Source organism: Cebus imitator, unplaced genomic scaffold (assembly GCF_001604975.1).
Source record: "Cebus imitator isolate Cc_AM_T3 unplaced genomic scaffold, Cebus_imitator-1.0 Scaffold209, whole genome shotgun sequence".
Lineage (NCBI taxonomy): Eukaryota > Metazoa > Chordata > Mammalia > Primates > Cebidae > Cebus > Cebus imitator.
The window spans coordinates 1,139,340-1,160,836 of record NW_016107524.1 but is presented as its reverse complement, the minus strand read 5'-3'; the positions used below and the strand labels follow the sequence as shown (position 1 = coordinate 1,160,836).

The window sequence follows — 21,497 nt, the reverse complement described above, 5'->3', positions numbered from 1 at the left end:
TATTATACATGACACTTGAATTTGCTAGAATCATCACATTTTAAATAATGTAATTCTTGATGGTCCTCCACTCTAAGCTCACTACATTTTTTGTTATGAAAAAGGTATGATTGTCCCAATTGCTCATTTATACCAGCTAATTAAATTTTAATATAAAAGTGAGCAAGTACAAATTATTTTCTAGGTATATAACTCTTAAGAGTGGGAGATGAGAATGGTGGCAAAATCACACTTTTTCAAAGATTTTATCTGCCTTATAACATCTCTAGAAGTGACAATGAAACTTTCTAACTGGCCTTCATATTATACCTCATGGCTGGAATGTATGGTAGAGAAATAGCAAAATGTGACATTATCTTTAACTGAACGAGAGAATGACTGAAGGTTAGAAGGAAGGCAGCGCTAACATCTTGCAATAAGTTGGTCTTCCTGCTTTTATGAAGCATTCATGTCCTTCAAGAAGGCAGTAAGTAAGATAAAGCCTACTCTGTGGAAGGGACTGAGAAAAACATAGTTAACTACCCTTTTTTTTCTATATAATATTCCTCAACTCTCTCTCTTACAAACTCTTTTGCAACAGTTTTAGATTATAAATGATTTTAGTTAGTTGCAAAAGGAAAGTATTCCTTTGTAGTGTTTTCATTCAAAATCTAACTACAGGATGAAAGCTTTATCTTCTTTCTGAAATATATTGCATGAATTTTAGGACTGGCTGAGACCAGCCGTAAAATTCATACCAAGAAATCAGTGCAAGACAGCATGCACTAATCAGATGTTTATCTATTGATTCTTCCAGCATTCATTCATTCATTTGTACTCATTTGTGGAATATTTTCATTTAATAAAGAGTCATACAGGGAAGGAATAAAAAATACAATTTTCTGACTCAGAATATTTAGAATATTATGGTAGAGCATGTAATCCAATTTTGGGTTTGAAGACGGCATCTATCATTTTATGAATTAGCATTAATCTTTTACACATGCATTAAGTGTTCACACTGTATATTCAAGGTTGCATCCCCAGGGCATGCCATAGTACCTAGCATATAAGAGACAAATATCTGGCCAATGAGTCAGAAATGATTCCAGCTAATATAATTGAAAAAATAGAAGTGATTTGATAGGAAAAGTAAGCTCAACATTATAAATCACCTCATCATACTAGGCAAAACAAAAGTACCTTAGACTTTTACAAAAACATTTCCAAATGCAAGAGATCGACAGAACCAAAGATGCTCTATGTTCTCTGACACTTGATCTATCAGCTGATTAGAAAAAGTATCAATTTGAAAAGCAGGAAGAAGCATGGTCATGCTAATGTTTTTGAAAATGTGACTGCTGCCACCATTCATTGTAAGGCAACTGGTGCTCCTTCATTTCTACAACTAATAAATGGTGCCAGTGTTTACTTTTCTCCTTTTCCCTTTGATTTCATTTTTTTTCATCTCTTTTTATTTCATTTGTAGTGTCCCAACTCCCAGAGTTGCTACCTCAGGAAAAAAAGATCTCACATTGCCAGAAACGCCCAAAGAAAAAAATGCTGTTTGACCCTAACCACCACTCTGTATCCCCTTAGGTCCACGTGTAAAATTAGGGAAGAGAATGACATGCTCTCTTCCAGTTATTATTATATGATTCCATAAGCCAGAGAAATCTGGAAATGTTTCCACAAGTAGAAATTTATGATAAAGGAGACAATCTTTTTTGACTATGCTAAAATACTTTTTGATACAAGGAAGGTGACGTGTATGTAACTGTTGATTTGAGATATCATGAGCCCTGACACTTGACTTCTAGTTCGCCAATTTAAATTACTAAGCTGCCTACATTCTATCAGGATAATTTGCCATATAATCATGAATGGGTGGGGGAAATTGGCAGCTTTTAATAGTTCTCAAAGGTAATTCCTAAGAGAGGTCAGTTGGGACTGATGAAATAGTGATAGATGCTAAGTAACCAGACATCCCTCCTTTGAATTGTAAACTGGAACTTCAGGGTGTAACAAATGCAGGCCCTCTGTGAGCAGCAAGTTGCTTTGTCTACTACTGAGCATGGAAGGAGCGTGAATGTTAGAGCTGGGCAGGCTGGACTTAAATCCCAGCTCTGCCACTTCTAGTTGTGTAACCTGGGCGAGCTCCCCAAGTTCTCTGGATTTTTTCTATGTAAAAGTGAAGTCGTGTACACCTATTTTGCATGAGTATTATACATATTAAATTATCTAGACTTAGATAGGAATACCGTCTAGCACAGTGGCTGGAATATGGAAGATACTATTGTATTACTTAGATACAACCGGCTTTCAAAATGAATGGCTCTGTAGACATTTTCACATTGTTCTCACTGCAATATGGAAATTAAAGTTTATTCCTAGCACGGGACTTCCTAATCTTCAGAGACAAATACTCCCTTCACAAAGTATAATTTTCTCACCTAAATTCACATTTCCATGTTTAAATACTCTATAAACAGAGCAAATTATATGTTTGATAGGACAGTGCTTGTAAAAGCACCTCAAAGCAAATCACATTATCAGTGTATTGAAAATACAAGGAGCTTCTCTTCTCTCTAGCTACACGATGTAACCAAGCATTTGTCAAATCATATTTGGAGGCTCTTTGAATTATGTGCTCTAGTTCCCTTTTAGGTAAAGAGAGGGAAACCCTAAATTGGTATGGTCAGGTGTGCGTCAGATGTGCAGTATCAAATTACTGCACTGCTCGGCACTGCTCAGGAGGGACTTAGGAATATATCCCAGTCTCCTGGCTCTCCATCCAGATGACATCTTATTTTTTCTACTACTCCCAGTTTCACGTTTGGGTATGGGGCAGACAAAAATAGCAGCAGAAATAATTTACTACTTTTCCCAAGTTTCTCATATGTGACTTGTCTTTTTCAATTCTGCTCTGTGTCCTACTGAAATTTTAAGCAAGGCCTCTGAGAAATACTAGGGCATGGTGCCATCACTCACAGCTGCCAGACTGGAGAGCATTCAGTGGCTGGTGCAAAGCTCAGTAAAGCCCAACTGAAGAATACAAGTGTAGAAACAGGACAAGAATTTTGCTAATTGTCTTCTTTGAGAATGAGGAATTTCATTAGAGAACTTGCCTCTCTGCACACATTTCATGAGATGGCATCTGCTGCTGAACTCTTCCTGCAGGTATTTCAGTGTTTTATTTTACGTGACATTTAGATCTCTAAGTGATCAGACATATCCTCTCTTGGCTAGCTTTCACCTCGCCAGCCTTGCACTTACAGTCTGTCTCACTCAGTTCTGACATGTTTCATTGAAGCTGTGATCATTCCTCTGCCATCTGGGTTTGTCCTTTTCCTTCCTGCACACTTCTGCAATCTCTGCCTGCCCTCTTCCCTTCATTATGATTGCTTAGATGCCTACTGATTGAGGACAAGAAAGAACCCTATTCAATATAAATATACCTTCTATCATCATGAGAACTTACATAGTTGTAGCTTTTTAAACAGATAGTTCAGAAGACAAACTTTTCTTGATTATATTGTTGTCCTTTTATGAGCACTAGGTCTGGAAACAGTGATCTCAAAGAGTATCACTGACTCTTCCCCACAGGAACCCAAGTTGCTCGTTTACTTTTCAGTCTAGGAACACTCAATCTAGTTTTTCTCTTTTGTCAGCCTTTATAGATCTATTTTTTCCTTCCACTTTGCCCCTTCAGATCTGCTTTGAGCTGGAAATCCAGATAATCAATGTTCTCTATCTTGAGAAATGAGAAATTGGCTATAAGGAAAAGGGTGTCAGAGAGGTTCTTAAATGAGAAAGCCCAGGTGCACGAGAGCACTCACTCAAGGCTCACGGCTTAAAATATGCAAGACCTGTTGGTTGCTTCCAAATGCAAAGTTCTTTCTTTGTGAAGGTAGTATATTTATATGTAAGTGACTCTCCCAGTAATATTTTCAAATAGGGTTTTCTTATGTTATTTAGTCCAGGAATCCTTATTGAAACAAGATTCCACATTTCTAATTTCTGTTTCCAAGATCTAGTCAAACAGAAGCCAAGCCTCCTTTTGTGTTCCACTGAGTTAGCTGGGAGGGAAATGGAGATGAAGTAATAAGAAAGGTAGCTGTCTTACTGTCTTACTGTCCTTGACTACTTTGTTACCTGAAAGACTTGAAGGTACAACTGGCTTGTATTTTTAGGTAGAACCTGATGCAGCCATGTAGGCATCCACTATACCGTGAAGAGAGGGAGAGGTGCTCTCCATGGTAGCATCTTTTTGGTTTCCTAGGACCAATTCTTTGCTTGACAAATTGAGAAGTCCTGGTACAGGTTATGGGATCTTACAATGCTGCTTCCCAGCAATCTGCTGCATGTGTGGTCACGGGAGTTAGACACACCCAAGTTTAAATCTGTACTCCACCATTTAGAAGTGGTAGAACCTGGGCGATTTATTTAACCTCTCATTTGTAAAATGGTAGGGATGTAATGTCAATCTCCGCAATAGTTGTAGGAATTAAGAAAATCATGACAGATGATATACCTAACACTCTTCCTTGTATACGATAAACTCACATATTGGCTATTATCACCTTATTATTTTCTAAGAAATACATATGTGTTCTCCAGCATGCTAAAAATAACATGTTTCTTATTAAAGTGGGCAAAACTCCAGTATCCTAATATTCACAAGAGATAGACAATCCGCATTTGTCCTTGCCTAGCATGTTGTGAAGTGGAAGGGGAAAAAGCCAAACAGTGCATGAAGAATGCAAATTTATTTTTTCTTGAATGTTCTATTTTGCTTTTTGACTTTTCAACTCTGCTTTATTTCAAAACATAGTCCCAACGATTTGAAAGAATTTTTGAATTGGAAAGCCTTCTTTTTTTGTTTCATAATAAGCTAACTGCAGGTGCAAACTCGAGGGAGACCGACCTTGGAAATTTTAAGTATGTTGCCATGGCAATGGTTTGCAAGAATGTGTATGAGTTTCATCTTGGCTCTCAAGCATTCAACTGAGTTCATATGTGGAGGTTCAAATCACTAGGCACATAATGTTTGCCATTCATTGTGTCTTGAACGGTTTGGAAATAACTGTCTCTGTCGCTTACAGCAACCAGAAACCACAAAATTCTACTTACTTATTTATTTATGCAAATGTACAGATCTAGTCATTCATGTCTGCTCTTAGGTGACCCATCTCACCAGTTTGGCTGCTCTAAGAGAAGCTGTACACATAAATTCAACACTAATCATTTTTACATAGTGGCAGACACAGTTGTACTCCCAATATGGAATAGCTATAAAAATGTTCTGCTGAATTTCACATTAATTTCCTCATTCAAATTTGACAGATCTTTCAAGAAGCATGATAATTATTTAAAGATATTGCATTAAAGACAAATTTCAGTCTAATGAATTGTGGAAGGTCTCCCTAAAAGAGTCCCATCCTATAGTGTAGGAAAGAAAGTGAAAGCATACAAGCCCAGTCATTAAATCAACACAACCCTCCCCAGAAAAAGCACCAGCACCAGCACTACCAACAAAAGGACATGCAAAAGACATCATTTTATCATACTACCTCGATGGCTCTTAAATGGTTCAGTTAATGCTTCTAAATTCCAAAACCTGCACATTGAACTCATGCTTCATTGACAAAAAAGGCAATGATTCTTGACTAAAGCACTCTTTTTCCCAGGAATGGAATCCACAAAACTCTATAATGGGGAAGTTTTAAAGCTGTCTATTGGGTACAGGAAATAATTATTAACAAATTGTCTTCAAATTACAAGGCTTCTTCATGGAAAATGAGCAGTAAACAAATATCAGTTTTTTAATTACATAAATTATTTATTTAGTTGAAATCCAGCAAGAAAAAGCTGGATTTCTCACAGTGTAATTCTTCAGGTTTCCTATCAAAAACTTGCTGCAAATGATTCATCATGATACAGAATGCCCTACATAAAACAAGGCCACAGGGGACCCCAGTATCTCCTGCATTTTGTTCCTGGCAGAACCCTTCACAAAGGCATTATTAGCTACCAAACCCTGGCAGTTATTTAAAGTTCATTTTGCTGCTTTAACTTTGACCCATCTTCTAAAGTGCACACATGCACACACACACAGAGTCAATCTTTCAACCTCCGGTACTCCTTGCTGTAACATCTTGTTGATGTACTTTAAGACCACAGCAGAACTTTCCTCCCCTCACCCTCCCTTCTAAAAAGCTTACACCAATGCTGGAATTAAACACACAAGGATACAATAATTAGCTATGCAAACTGTCAACTGTATCTAAAAAGAAAAACAACCCGGAAAACACAACAATCAGCGGTTTCAAGCCCTAACAAGAATCTGCATTGAATTCTCATTTATTTTAAACAAAAATAGATTAGGCCCTTTGAAAAATATTCAGTGAAACTTCTATGGAAATAGGACAAATTAGCCAAAGGGTCTTTACATCTCTCATTTCTATGATGCTGACACAGTAGAACAGTTCAACACTCTTTCCAAATAAATGCTGTTCTTCTCTTTAATAGCCAGATTTACTTCCGAAGGTGAGTAGCACCAAAAATATTTCCAAAGTGGATATGAAACAGGTTAGTGGATCAGATTATATGCTGTGGCACCCCAGTTCCCAACTCTCTCCCCACAACCTGACCCTAATCATTTTATCAATGGTAACTAAAATATGAAGGGAAAATGTAAGGGAGAAATAATTCTTGAAATATCTGGTGTGGCTGGGTGTGATGGCACACACCTCTAGTCCCAGGCACTTGGAGGAGGCTGAGACAGGAGGGTCACTTGAGTCCAGTCTGGGCAACACAGTGAGACCCCATCACTAAAAGAAGAAAAAAGAATCTGGTGTGTTTTTGGTATGCGAAGGGGAGGGAGTAGGTATGCAAGTCTTTGGGTGGAGAGTATTGATTATATAATTTGTAGCTAAATTTTTGAGTTTCTTCATAGGTATCAGCCAATTGCCTCCTCGCCTTTTGGGAATTATGCTGAGTTCTGATGAAGCAACAAGGATTATCTCTGTGATACAGACACTTGGAATACTAATCTAAGGCTTCCATTGACTTAATGTTTTTTTAGTCCATTTGCATCCCATAATAGAAATCTGGATTTTTTTTTTAAATTGAGAATTGTAATGAAATAGATCAAGTCAACTCTGTAAAAGTTTTGTTTGCTTCAAGTCTTTTATCTTTAAACTTGCTGAATAAGTGCCTGCTGTAAAAATTGAGAATGTAATCTATAATGCCTGAAGCTGGTGTGTGATAAGATACAGTAATCTAAGAATTGACTAAGAGTTCTATCCCCGTTCTAACCCATCGACCTGGGGCAAATCACTCCCCATCCTAATATAGGTAGGTTAGAGTAGATGACCTTTCACATCCCCCTTGCAGTGATGGAGTCCCTGGTAATGGTAGGGGTAAGTACCTTGATTGTGGTGGTGGTTACAAGAAACTACACATGTGATAAAACTGCATAGAGTTACACATGCACAGATACAAACACAAACGCACAAATGAGTGCAGGCATCACTGGAATAATCGAAATAGGGTCTATGATTTGTACCCCTGTCAACATTCTGCTTTTGATACTGGACTACAGGTAAGCAAAATGTTAACATGGCAACAAGGTTGGTTGAAGGGCGGAGGAATCTCCTTTTATCTTCCTCTGCAACCTTCTGTGAATCTATAATTTTTTCAAAGTAGGATGAGTTAGAAATACATAAATACATAACAAATACATATATAAGTATAGTAATCTTCCATTTCATGAAATGGCTTGACAGATATAAAATGACAACGTATAGGGCCTGATGCTTTATCAATGGAGCAAGATTAATTGGTTACATACAATTCACTTTTCTGCTAAAAATTATAGTTGTTCCCTGAAATAACTCTTGTTTTTAATGTAGTTATAATATTGACTATTTTACCATTACTCAAGGTAAGAATATTGTCATGTGTTATTACTAGTGAACACCATTTTTGTCTACTTGTCATTTACCTCTGAATATTAAATCCTAGCATTTAGATATGAAATCACTAAAAATTTCACCACCAAACAATTAGGCACTTGATTTAAAAGAGAAAATGGCCAGGCATGGTGGCTCATCCCTGTAATACCAGCACTTTGGGAGGCCGAGGAAGAATGATCACTTGAGTTCAGGAGCTCCATATCGGCCTGGGCAACATTGCAAGACCTCATTTCTACTAANAAAAAAAAAAACTAGCCAGGCATGGTGGCTTGTGCTTATAGTGGCAGCTACTCAGGAGGCTCAGGCAGGAGAAGCCTGGAGCCCAGGATATGGACATTGCAGTCAGCAATGATCGTGAAACTGCACTCAGACTGGACAGCAAAGTGACAGTCAGTCTCTAAATAAATTTATATATATATATATATATATGTGTGTATATATATATACATATATATATACATATATATATACACACATATATATATATATATACACACACATATATATATATATACACACATATATATATATATATACACACATATATATATATATATACACACATATATATATATATGAGAAAATGAAAATACAAATAAAACTGACAAAACAGGAAATATCAGGGATTCACTAAAAATTAAATTTCCATTATTTATATCCTGAGGATGCCATTTCTGCCCAATTAGCTACCCCTACAATGTGTAATCTTATTTTTCAATCCACATATCCTGAAGAATTCTTATTTATCTAAGAATTCAATTGTGCTCAATATACTTTGTTTTAATATCACAGAATTCAGTGAATTTTCCTGACTTTCATGAGGTCTGAAAATAATGCCTAATGACTTAGAAATTTTATTGCTATGTATTGGCTTCCAAATTTACCTTTCTAGTGGCAGGAATGGGACACAAAAAGACAGTGGATGCCACTAGCAGAGTTCTGGTACAGAGAAAGTAGAAGAAAAGAGGCAAAGCAAACAAAATAATTAAGAAAGAGAATGAGCGGAAGGAAAGAGAAAAGCTAAGAAAAGAGTTCCTCCACTTATGTTTGGGGGATAGCAGGGTGTCTCTGTCCATTTTACAACGGACATCTATGATGCAGTTATTTGACATTTAGGAAAGTAGACTGAATCTTTCATGAAATGAGATGTGAAATAAGTCTTGATTTCAGTATTCTAAAAAGGGCTTAAAAGAAAAGACGCAAAGGACTTTACTCCTCAAAAACACCAAACCTCCAGACACAGAACAGAAATGTGCCATTAGAAGAGCCCTCCCACCCCCGTCCTTGAATATATTCCACCAAACAAAACAAGGTAAAACAAGCTCAGGCAGTTTCTCAGTCCCTTTCATTAAAATGTCTAAGTATGGTAAGCTAAATGACGAATCTCTTTCAGAACCCATTAATACTTTTTGTAGAGCTAATACTATCAGTACATTTTAAATAGTGGGAGGAATTATTATAAAAGAATAAAATATGTAACAGATGCTGAATCAGTCATATGACCCAGAGCTGCTGTAACAAACCCAGGCCTATACATCATGTGGCGACAATGGAAAGAGCTGGCTGAGAAGTTATGAGGCCACACGTCACAACACCTCACCCTTCCCTCTTTCTAGTCCCACAGAGGCACCATGCTTCTAAAGCTTTGAAGCCTGAAGTTCAGGGAATGCTTTAAAGATGAAGTGTTTAAGTTAACTATTTTCTGGAAGCCAAATCTATCATTATAGGATTATATTAAAAGCTACCCTTCTACTGTACATATCAATTTATATTCCAAACTGCTGGTTTTCCAGAGCATCCATTGAATTCTGGTGGGAGGTAAACAGTCTCTGTTTAGATTCTGACGACAAACTAAAAAAATTTAAAATGTAATCACTACATCTTCCATATATTAAGGAGTCTTCGGTGGCTCACACCTATAATTACAGCACTTTGGGAGGCTGAGGCTGGTGGATTACCTGAGGTCAGAGTTCGAGAACAGCCTGGCCGACATGGTGAAACCCCCATCTCAACTAAAAATACAAAAAATCAGCCGGGCGTGGTGGTGTGCACCTGTAATGCTAGTTATGCCAGAGGCCAACGTGGGAGAATCCCTTGAACTCTGGAGGCAGAGGTTGCAGTGAGCAGAGATCATGCCACTGCAGTCCAGCCTGGGCAACAAGATCGAAACTCCATCTCGAAAAAAATAAAAATAAACAAAAGTCTTGAAATGATAAATGTCAACATTCTTTTTATTATTTATTTTTAGGGGGATGGGGTCTCACTCTGTCACCCAAACTGGAGTGCAGTGGTGCGATATCGGCTTACTGCAACCTCAGTCTCCTGGGTTCAAGCGATTCTCCTGCCTCAGCCCCCTGAGTAGCTGAGACCACAGGTGCACGCCATCATGCCTGGCTATTTTTTGTATTTTTGGTAGAGACAGGGTTTCACCATGTTGCCCAGGCTGTCTGAAACTCCTGAGCTCAAACGATCCACTGGTCTCAGCCTCCCAAAGTGCTGGGATTATAGACATGAGCCACCATGCCTGGCCACGAAATTCTACTTATGTTTACCTGTCTCTCAGAAGACCTTCTTTTTCTGCTAAAGATTTCTAATTATTGGCTGGGCGCGGTGGCTCACGCCTGTAATCCCAGCACTTTGGGAGGCCGAGGCGGATGGATCACAAGGTCAAGAGATTGAGACCATCCGGGCCAAGATGGTGAAACCCCGTCTGTACTAAAAATACAAAAAAATTAGCTTGGCGTTGTGGTGTGGGCCTGTAGTCCCAGCTACTCGGGAGGCTGAGGCAGGAGAATTGCTAGAAGCTGAGAGGCAGAGACTGCAGTGAGCCGAGATTGCCCCACTGCACTCCAACCTGGCACCTGGTGACGGAGTAAGACTCTGTCTTAAAAAGAAAAAAATAAAAGATTTCTAATTATTATAGACACCAGCAAGCTGTATGTGGGTTTTGTTTTGTTTCTTACGACAGAGTCTGGCTCTGTCGCCCAGGCTGGAGTGTAACAGTGCGGTCTCAGCTCACTGCAACCTCTGCCTCCCGGGTTCAATCAATTCTCCTGCCTCAGCCTCCCAAGCAACTGGGTTTACAGGCGCCTGCCACCATGCCCAGCTAATTTTTTGTATTTTTAGTAGAGATGGGGTTTCACCATGTTGGCCAGGCTGGTATTGAACTCCTGACCTCAGGTGATCCACCTGCCATGGCCTCCCAAAGTGCTGGGATTACAGGTGTGAGCCACCATGCCCAGCCTAAGCTTTTATATGCAAATTGTGAATGGCCATAAAAATAATCTGTCCTACACAACTAACCTTTTGTTCTTAATATAGACTTTCTCTTCCACATTTATAAAAAAATGCTTACAAAACCTTGTTCTCAGAGGATGTCATTTGGCATTTTTGAAATTTATTTTTCCACAAATCTTTATCAGCGATAAGAATGTTTCTCAGACTATGCTGTCAATTGCTTATGTCACCACTTTCCTTCCCACTTCATTAGAAACCACAGTGTACTTCATTTCTTAAAAGATAATCTGAAACTGATTTGGGGAAGAAGGACTTTTAGTCCTGAGTATGCAGCACTCTATCAAATATTTATTGATATAAAGCCTAAAAATACACAGAGTAGGTACAGCATTCACATGGACAATTACTTAGTAGATTCAGCTGGTGTGATTTTACACCACAGTGTTCTTATGAATATCAGAGAGAATCAAAGTTTCTTGACATATGGTAATAAATATTTTCACTTACAATGAATAATTTTGCTCTTTTGGCATTCGTTGCATAAAAGATAGATTTTAAATCATTCAAAATTAGCAAAAGTAGAAGTTTGGGAACACAAGGGTCATAAGCAGTATAGGGCCCCATACCTTTGGTCTCACTGAAGTGTGCTTGCTACAACACTGAGAAAATTTTCCTCATTTTCAAGACAAAGAGATGTTATTTCTTCCTATTGTGTTTCTAGAATTCCAAATGAGCATCTGTATTCTTCATTATGAAAATGGAAAAGTAGTTTGCTCTATAATTAATGCTAGACATGACAATTTTTTGTGCACTACCTTCAAAATAAAAATTTTCAAAATGAAAATCTCATAAGAAAATCCCAGATGCTAATTCATCTCAAAATCCAGGTGAGATAATTCAACAAAATGAAAAGCAGCCTGTTCATTAGACCAATTTTCTTTAAAGAATTTCTTTTTTTTAAAGGAAACACATTTATTCACACTCCAAAGTCACAAAGTATTAGAGCTGTGAACTCCTCACCTTACAAACAAGGAAATCAAGTATCAGAAGATTAAGTCATTAAGTCTTCACCAGTAGATGCAGAACTTTCTCCAGTACAATGCCTTCACATAAATCAATTAAAAGAAAATGTTCTAAAATTAGATAAGCTCCAAAGAGTAATCTATTCACACTGGAACATGCTGAATTTGAGGTGAACTAATAGCAGTTGTAAGGGTAGATCTGAAGCTGAGAAGAGAATTCTGCATTGGGGATTGTATAGATTTCTCAAGGAAACCAAAAGAGAAAAGGAGATTCTGACTAACTCCAGAAAAAATCTAGCATTTAAAAGGGTAGAAAGAAAAAACAGGCACAAACAAAGAACTGCTTTCCTGTTAATTGTTTTTACTCCTAAAATATTTGATTGAATATTTGAGTGAAAATCTGAGGATCCCAGAGAAGAGGATTCTCTCAGGCAATTGGCGGGAGTAAGAAATTTTGGGACATTTCGCAATCACACTCAGTAGCATCTATGATACAAGAATTATAAAAATAAATCACTTTCAAAAGTGATTCACCTTAAAAAGTGATTAAAATTAACTGAATGTTAATTTCTTAGTATCGACAAATGTACAATGGGTTATATAACATATTCACATTAGGGACAGATGAACAAAAAGGGAACTCTCTAAAATATCTTTACAACATTTTTAGAATATCAAATTATTCTGAATTGAAATATTTATTTTCAAAATAAAAAAGCATGCTGATCTGATTAACTCCTATATATTACATATAAGATGACAAAACTGTGGTAGTTATAAATACGTTCTCTTTAAAAAAAAAATGATGCAGATACATTCAACAAAGAAAAATAAATACAACCACAACCAAAACAAGCAATCTACAAATCCCTCCCCCACTTTTGTTATGTTTAGAGACCTAAAGCATGTATTATCCTTGTTTGAATGGCATGTCTTTGAAAATGGCCTTCCATTTTCGAGTTTCAAATAAACTAAGCATACAGTTTTCTACTTAATCTCATCAATTTAAACCTTCATATCTCTTCCTAAAGTACTGCAAAGAGTTGATGCATCATTTAGGGATTTGCTAAATAGAGTGAAATAGGCTGAAGTCAGTATTTATTTTGTTATTGCAGGAATAGCCTTCTGTTTAAAATGACACCATCTCTTGCAACTGAAATCTTACTGGCTATGTGGAAAACTAGAAAGTCAGCAATCTAGAAAACACTTGTTGCAGTGGATTCCTTTAAACAGTGACCTAAGCTTACTTTTCTCTAGCTTGAGATTTTGTAAAGCAATCAAGAGCTACTCAGTTTAATGTTTTATACCTAGGTATCATTCCAGTCAGTTTTAATGAATGGTTCACAAAATATCCCATAATTATTCACCATATTTTAAGCTACTTACTGAGAAAATAATAGTATTAATAAGCATTCCTGTAACAGGACTAGATGGTTTACATAATTATTATCACTTATTCAAAATTGTTGCACCTAAGGCCAAATCCTCGCTTATACCCATACCCCTCCACGCTTACCCACTCACTCCATCCTACCAAAAAGAAAAGAAAATTAAGAGCTAGAGAAGGAAGTAGAATCAGGCAAACAAAGAATTCTTGCCAGAGCAATTTATAAGAACACTTGGTTATATCATAAGGGTCTGAGACAGTTAGGCAGTTATACCAAAGTGTACAATTTATTTTTCCTAAAGGAAAACAGCAACAATGGCTCATTTTAATGAATAAAGAGAATGAATACACACTAAATATACAGATGACTTTTAAGCAAAAAGTTGCATCCATTTTGCATTACTTTTATTTTTCATAAAGCATGAAAACTGGCTTTTAAGAAATCAATATGTTGTCCTGAGAACATGTAGAACGACAGGAAACAATCCCTTTGACTGATTTTGAGACAAGCTACTTGGGTCCTCTTCTTGATATTCTAGTACCCTTGGTGTCCGTAATGCCATGTGAGAGGCGGGTATTGACACTAAGATATGTGTAGTCCACCTGATTTGATCTGATTTTGTGTTACCTTTTATTTTGTGACTGCATAACAAGTGCTGCTTACACAAACACAGGAAACATGGCAGAACAACATTCATGTATCTCCTTGAACCGCAATGAAGTCTCCATTCTCCTAGCTGCCTTGAAATATATAGAAGACAATGACCAAATATATTGACAAGACAATAAGCAAATATCTATTAAGTAATGCTATAGGGAAAAATAGGGCTTCAGTGCTCTTCTAGTTTTATACGTATTTGTCGTGATTCCTCAACTGCACTTTTAAGGCAGCAAGTGTATCATTTTTCTTTGCATAACCCATGACATATAGCAGAGTACTGGCATAGATGCAGTCATCCAATAGATATTTTAACAGATCTTAACTAACGATGTACAAAAGCTCTGACAAGGGTGCTTAGTAATTGCTTATATATTTGATTTTCAACACTCTGGAAAGAGACAGTACAATTCCTAAAGGCTAAGAAACTTCTTGGCAAATCCAAGAGTAGCTATTCCCTGCCAAATTTTTGGCTTGCTATGTGTACTTTTAAGCCTATTATTTAATAGCTACATATTTAACTGTATTTTATATAGACACACATTTTATACACATGTTGTGGTCCCACTACAAACCTAAAGGGTGGATGATCCACTCAAATCTAGCTGTGCTAATGGAGGGAGCCATGGTATGTAATTAAAACAACAATTTTTAAGCCAGTGGAGGGTAAGTGGTCCAGAAAGTACATCTAATCATGCAAGATAATCCATTATGTAGACAGTTCATACGTGGAAAATTGAGAATTGACTCCCAAGGCTATACATATGCAACTTCAAAATAAAGCACTTTAAAAAAATCAAAATTCTATGTAAAATTTTTGATCTGACAATAAAATGGTTTTGAAGTCAAAATGGCAGCCTTAGTTTTATATATCTAATTATACCTTATTATAAATACATTTTATTTTATATACGTAATCTATATATTTGCATATAAAGTATTTTTTTCATTATAAATAAATTCATTTAATTGGATGATTGATTAGAAAAGAATTTTGTCTTTGATACACTCTCCCACGTAATTACTAACCAGGACCAACCCTGTTTAGCTTCTGAGATCAGATGAGATTGGGCGCATTCGGGGTGCTATGGCCACAGACTGATTTACACCTGTAGAATTTTCAACTTGAATGATGTTAAGTTAGCCAGATAATGCATTTCCCCATGCTATTAAACCTTCACTTTACCCATGACTTGACTATTAAATTTAGGCTGTGAACTTACGTCATCATGTTTTTCATCAAAAATCTGAAATAGGCTTAGAGCCAAGATGGTGGAATCCTATGAGACTCATTACACGTTAATAAAAAAGCAGGGGAAACAAAGTGAGAGCATAGAGACTTCAGAACTAATTTCTTTTGGGAACTGACTTATTTTGGCTCCCCCAAATAATATTCAAGTCATTCCCACCATGATATATAGTTTTTGTCTTCAAAGTAATGAATACTTAAAGTAAAGGAGACTTTACAACAAAAGGCTTTACATTATAGTTATGGGAAAATAGGACAAGTATTTGAATTTTTTTATTCCCAAGAAAATGAATTGTGGGTTAGCCCACAGATCAAAAAATATAGCATAACATTGAAATAAAAAAATGTATCGTTGATTTTTGGGAAATAATTCTGAGGCAGTTACTAATGGCTAATCAAATGAATTAAAATAAAGGTGAAAATTTGAGGCGCAAATGGAAATGAGTAGTGATAATATACAGTTGATGATGCAAAAATATAAAATATCTCTCATATATTTCTGCTAATAGTTATTACACAGTTTGAACTCATACTGTCTTTAATTTGCTAAAAAACCCTAGAGATATCCATGAATGTGTAACTGTCTGTGACTCTCTACAATTATTCTGTATACTGGAAATTCCCTACCTACTCTATAATCTCAAGTTCTGTAACAAATGGAAAGCTATCTTTTTCTATCTGTTGGTGTTTGAGTCCATAAACCACAGGTGGAGCAGCAGAGGAATAAAACACTGAGAGCAGGAGAAATGGAAGGTGAAAGAGGAGACTAAACAATAAAAGGCACTACTTGATCTAAGTATAATTAAATATTCATTAAGGCTGTTCACCTGTGGATTTTGGTAGTGCTCATAATACTAGAATTAAGAGCACTAATTTAGATAGGGTGAAATCTCATTTAAATGTCATTTTCTAAATGGGCAGAGTATAAGCTGAGCTCTTGAAATATTTAAACTTAATATAGACAAAGGCCTAAAGTACTTGGCTACATGCTTTTTTCCCATTTGAAAACTAAAAAGTGTCAGCTAAGAGGGCTTTTCCTATCAATTAGCATTCTGCCTACTGCATCCATCATATAGTTAATTGATTGCCCTTGTACTTTATAAATGCACCCAGATGCTCTGATATGAGCACATTTCATAAATTAAAGAAGCATATGGAAGTGACACAGACAGTAAGACTTCATCATAACTACCCAGAACATCTTTAATATGCAATGCTACCTCACTAATTATTTTGTAAATATGTAAGCATATCCCTAGTTAATGTCTTGTTGAGAAGTTTGCTTGGCAGTTGAGCCAAATGCAACTGTGGCCAGACATTTGATAACAGTTCAGGGCTATTCTAGTTTCATTCCATGCTGCTCATAAGGAGAATGTGTCTTTTAGCCTACTGGGCAACCTTGATTGTGCAAAGTCAATGAAAATATTTATTATTTACTACTGGGTAATTTTGCCTAATGAACAGCAGTCTACCCTCCATAATATAAATATTGGTCTGTCTGGAGACCCCCTTTCTAAAAATGTTATAGGGAATTTGCCTAGTGAGAAGCATTTTGCTGCTTACTGAGTTTTTTTCCATTAATATCTAAGGAGAGAATATGAAGGAAAATGACGGAAGAAACAGGTTGGCTTTGTTCTTCAACTTTGGGAAAAGTAGTATAATGATCTGAGTATATAAATTCTGAATTTAAGGTACCAAAAGTAATTTTTTTTTCCTTCTTGTCTAAGTCATCATTCCTTGTCAAGCCAAGGTCCAAAAGATAAAAGAACTTTAAGCATGGAAACTTTCTTTGGAGAATGGAAATTCTCTACATATATTAATATAAGATCCACTAAATAGCTGACAAGTGAGCTATGGGCAACCCAAAACATGTGCATTTAAACATTTTAAATTTGTGTTTTCTTGGTATATTTTGGCAGCATGATTTTGGTCAGATTCATTTGCACTTAGGATTGAAAATTTTATGTGGGTTCAACTAGAATTTTGTTAAGAGTCATTAAAATCAGAGGATTCAGAAGTAAATTGATTTTCATCCTCCTTCAGTCCTTTGATTTTTCTGGGCAAAAGCTGTGCCCATATCTCTGGGAGTTGGGGGTGAGAGAGGGCTTAATGGAGGTTGCTGAAAGATTAATTTCATTTCAGAATTTTAACTGGGTATTGGTCAAGCTCCACACCGCATGATAAAATCAACAAATACTTAAATAAAATATTCAAAAGTTATTCTGTAAATGACCATCTATTAAAAAGGCAGAAGTAAAATAATAGATTAGCTAGCACGGGCTCTAAGCATTTTCGGAATTGAAAACTTATTTAGGGAAAAATTTGGTAAACCCTATAGATGTTTGAATCATCCAAAGTCTGGTAAATAAGTTCAGTAGAAATTGCCATATTTATATTTAGATGCTACTAACTGAAATAATACAATAGCCTAATGTTAATTTTGCTTCTCCTTTTCCTGAACATGGCAAAGAGAAAAATGTGACAAACACCACACATAGACAACACACCATTTATAATCTGGTAAAGCAACTTCTATTCAAGGAATTTCTTCCCTAATTTAATGAAAATAGTTGTCACCACAGACATGACATTCTGTCTTCTAATTAGATGAAGATGCAATCAGAAGTTCCCTTGAGAAGAGAGGCAAGGCTTCCTTCACTATTAAGCACACTCTTCCCCACGGGCACCCTCCTACCCTTTTTCTGGTATGCAATCCCTTCTGTCCTCCATCTGCTCCACCCCCACCTATTGTCTCCACTCACTCGGGGCGTGCCAGTCCCATCTGGCTACACTCTTGCTTCTGCTAGCTCTAATTCCCCACAGGCCTAGGGAATGTTTGAATGCCAAAGCATTTTTTGCTTTTCTCAAGAATGAGGACTTGCTAGCAGGGTATCAAACAATTCCCCAAGGAATTCACACACATACACACACACACACACACACACACACACACACACGAACATGCACATGGTCTCTCACATACACAAACAGCACTTTAGAATCCTCTTCTAGGATATAAGCTCTTAAAAATGTTCTTAATTATTTCATCTGGGAGGCATTTTAGAAAATTAAAATCTTACCATTGCTGACATAATTGAAATTAATAATTTCAGAAATATAAAAACTCTCATTAGTTCAGACATGCATTTTTTTTTCAGTAAGCAGAATTAATTAGTGTAAGTAAGTAAATGTTACATCTTATCATAAAATATTTACATTAATCAGGTTTAATCATTGATCACTAATACATTTTCTGTTTCACCAAACATGCATTTAATTCAGACATTCCATCTTTACAAATGCTCATGAAAATCCCACTCTGCCACAAAAGCATGCATGGTCAGAATCTAAGCATATTTAAGCAAAATTTTCACTAAGTCATTAACAATAATAAGGCAGTCTGGCAAGTATTGAAAGCAGCTTTTTATTCATGCTTTTACTTGAACTAAGTTAATACATATATATATGCACACACACAAACACGCACACACACGTTTTGGTTGTTTTTGCCACAAGCATGCTGATAAACCCCTGAAGCTCACAAAAAGCAGCAGACAAAACTAGAAGCAACCATGCTCAGGGTTTAAGGACATTTTAAAATTTAAAACAACCTTTCTACATTTCACATACAGCGTGCATAAATTTGACATGCAATCTTCAAGAAGAAATATTTTAACATAAATCTTAAAATTAGTTTATCCAAATGAGTTTATTCTTATTTTCATTATTATTGTTTTTAGGCTTCTGGTATCTTAAACCCTGCATGCTGCAGATCTAAGCTGTGCTCAGCAGCGGCTGTGACAGAAGAAGCTACCTGCGAGTTTTCACAGTGCCATCTCATATCCATGTCTGTCTGGCTACCCTGCGTGCTTAGAGCTTTTTTCTTAATTCTTAATGGAAATCCTAGGAAATTTAGTCCATCCTCTGAAATCAATACTGGTGACAGGAGAGCTCCCTGACTCAGTGGGAGATCAAGATGATAAATTGCCTGCGCATCAGCCCGGCCTATCAGTGCCCTGCACACAGATGGGCGAGAAAAGACACAGAAAAGGCTCTATCAGTCACGTGTCACCGAGGAGCCAATGGCTGACGCGCTACTGCAGGAAGGGATGCTGCAGTTCCGTCTGCAGTTGAGGAGGCTGTTGGTACACAGCCCAGCCCGCGCACCACTCAAAAAGTCTTAGCAGTCGTGGCTTTTGAATTTGCTCTCCTACCGAGACCACATAGGGAAACAGACCTCCCTCTAACCCCCTGACCCAACTGAAAGCTTATTTTCATGCATGAACATTTTCTCTATATTACATTCTAATCCAATGTGATTGCTAAGCAGAAAGGAAACTTAAACAAAAAACCTCAGTCCTTAAACTGTTAATATGCTTTTCTTGAGATAATTATCATCTTTTTGCCTAATATTAAATTAGAAGCCTTAAACTGCTCAATTAGCATGCAACCCTCCTAGCAGAATCTCCTCGAAGCCTTATAATTGTAATTATAATTTTATTTGTAAGTTAATGAGTGACATTTTTTGAATGCCATGTTCATAATGAGTATTTTTATGGGATGAGTTTGTAAAGACAATTATGCAACATTAGGAAATACATTCTTATGTTTCTTTTCTTTTTTTTTTTTTGCTAATTACAAGTGTTCCTCTTTAAAGACAATTTAAGTCCCAATAAATATGCCATTTCATCAATCACTAAAAATAAAAACAAGCACAAAAAGATGCACAACCTGTTTCCCAAAGCCTGAAGAACAAATGTATTATCCAACGATGAAAATATGTACTTATTTGCTGCCATTTCTCTGAAATTTACAATAATTATTTGGTAAGCAATGACTACACATCTGGAATCCAATATGGAAGTATATCCCCAAATACATCTGCTTCCAGTGATCATACTGTAATAACAGATGTGTTAACACATTTCTCTAATGTAACTGGAATGATTATATATACAGTCTGACCGGGTAGGCTGTAAGCGATGAGACCAGTGTGTTTTAAATGACAGTATCATGGAGATAGAACAATCTTCAGGAATAAAATTTCTAGGAGAAAAGGTATCCTAGCCACCCTAACACTTATCTTTATTGCTTTTCATTGCCAAAGTTTAATTATATTCATGCATTTGAAAGAACTAATTCTAACACCTTTTGCAGTCAGGCAACACTATTTAGAAAAAAAGTGAATGAAAATAAACATTGATAGATGTGCCTCATAAATAAACTGCAACTGAGTTGTAGAATGCTGAAATTCCAAAGCTCAGTTTGTCTTGGGAACTATTTTTTAAACTATACACATTCTTGGAAGATTGAACCCTGTCAGGATTTTTTGCAAATTTCTTCCTTTCTTTCATTTAGTATCGACTACCAGGAAATAATAAAGCATTTTTCAAGATTTTATAAATAGATATTGTCATGTGTTTTTCTATCCAGACTATTTGATAATAATATAATTCAACAAACTTTATTCTTACAAAAAATTATGGTTCAGAGCACCTGTCATCAAAAAGAAAATAATAATAAAATATCAACACTACACCTATTCAGCCCTTTACATTTAGCCCCAAACTAGAAACCACCTTAATCGCTGCTAGTAAACTGATTAGATAAACTATGATACAGCCTTACAGGAGAAATACTCTTCATCTGTAAAATACAATGTGTTAAATCATATGTTTTTATATGAAGAGATTTCTCAGATACATTTGAATGAAAAAGGCATAAAATTTAAATTGTGTTTAGGCTATACTTACACAACACATGCATGCATACACACACAAATGGTTGTATATGCAGAGGAAATTTATTTATTTATTTATTTTTGAGAGGGAGTCTTGCTCTGTTACTCAGGATAGAGTGCAGTGGTGGAATCTAGGCTTACTGCAATCTCTGCCTCCCAGGTACATGCAATTCTTCCACCTCAACCTCCCGAGTAGTTGGGATTACAGGCAAGTGCCACCACGCCCAACTTAGGTTTTTTTTTTTT

At 36.4% G+C, this 21,497-nt stretch overlaps 1 protein-coding gene across 36 annotated transcripts in view; it reads right to left on the bottom strand.

Moving 5' to 3' along the window:
• The window catches only part of NRXN1 (neurexin 1), a 1,144,745-nt gene that overhangs the window by 36,381 nt on the left and 1,086,867 nt on the right, over positions 1-21,497 (bottom strand). The window contains exon 1 of one of the 36 annotated variants that reach the window (XM_037745715.1): positions 19,326-19,557. The exons of 34 other annotated variants lie outside the window; for them this stretch is intronic. In XM_037745715.1, the coding sequence (XP_037601643.1) occupies positions 19,326-19,358 (33 nt within the window). In that variant the 5' untranslated portion in view covers positions 19,359-19,557. Of the gene's footprint in view, positions 1-19,325; positions 19,558-21,497 lie in introns of those variants that run through there. One more of the 36 variants, XM_017548557.1, reaches the window with a different exon arrangement.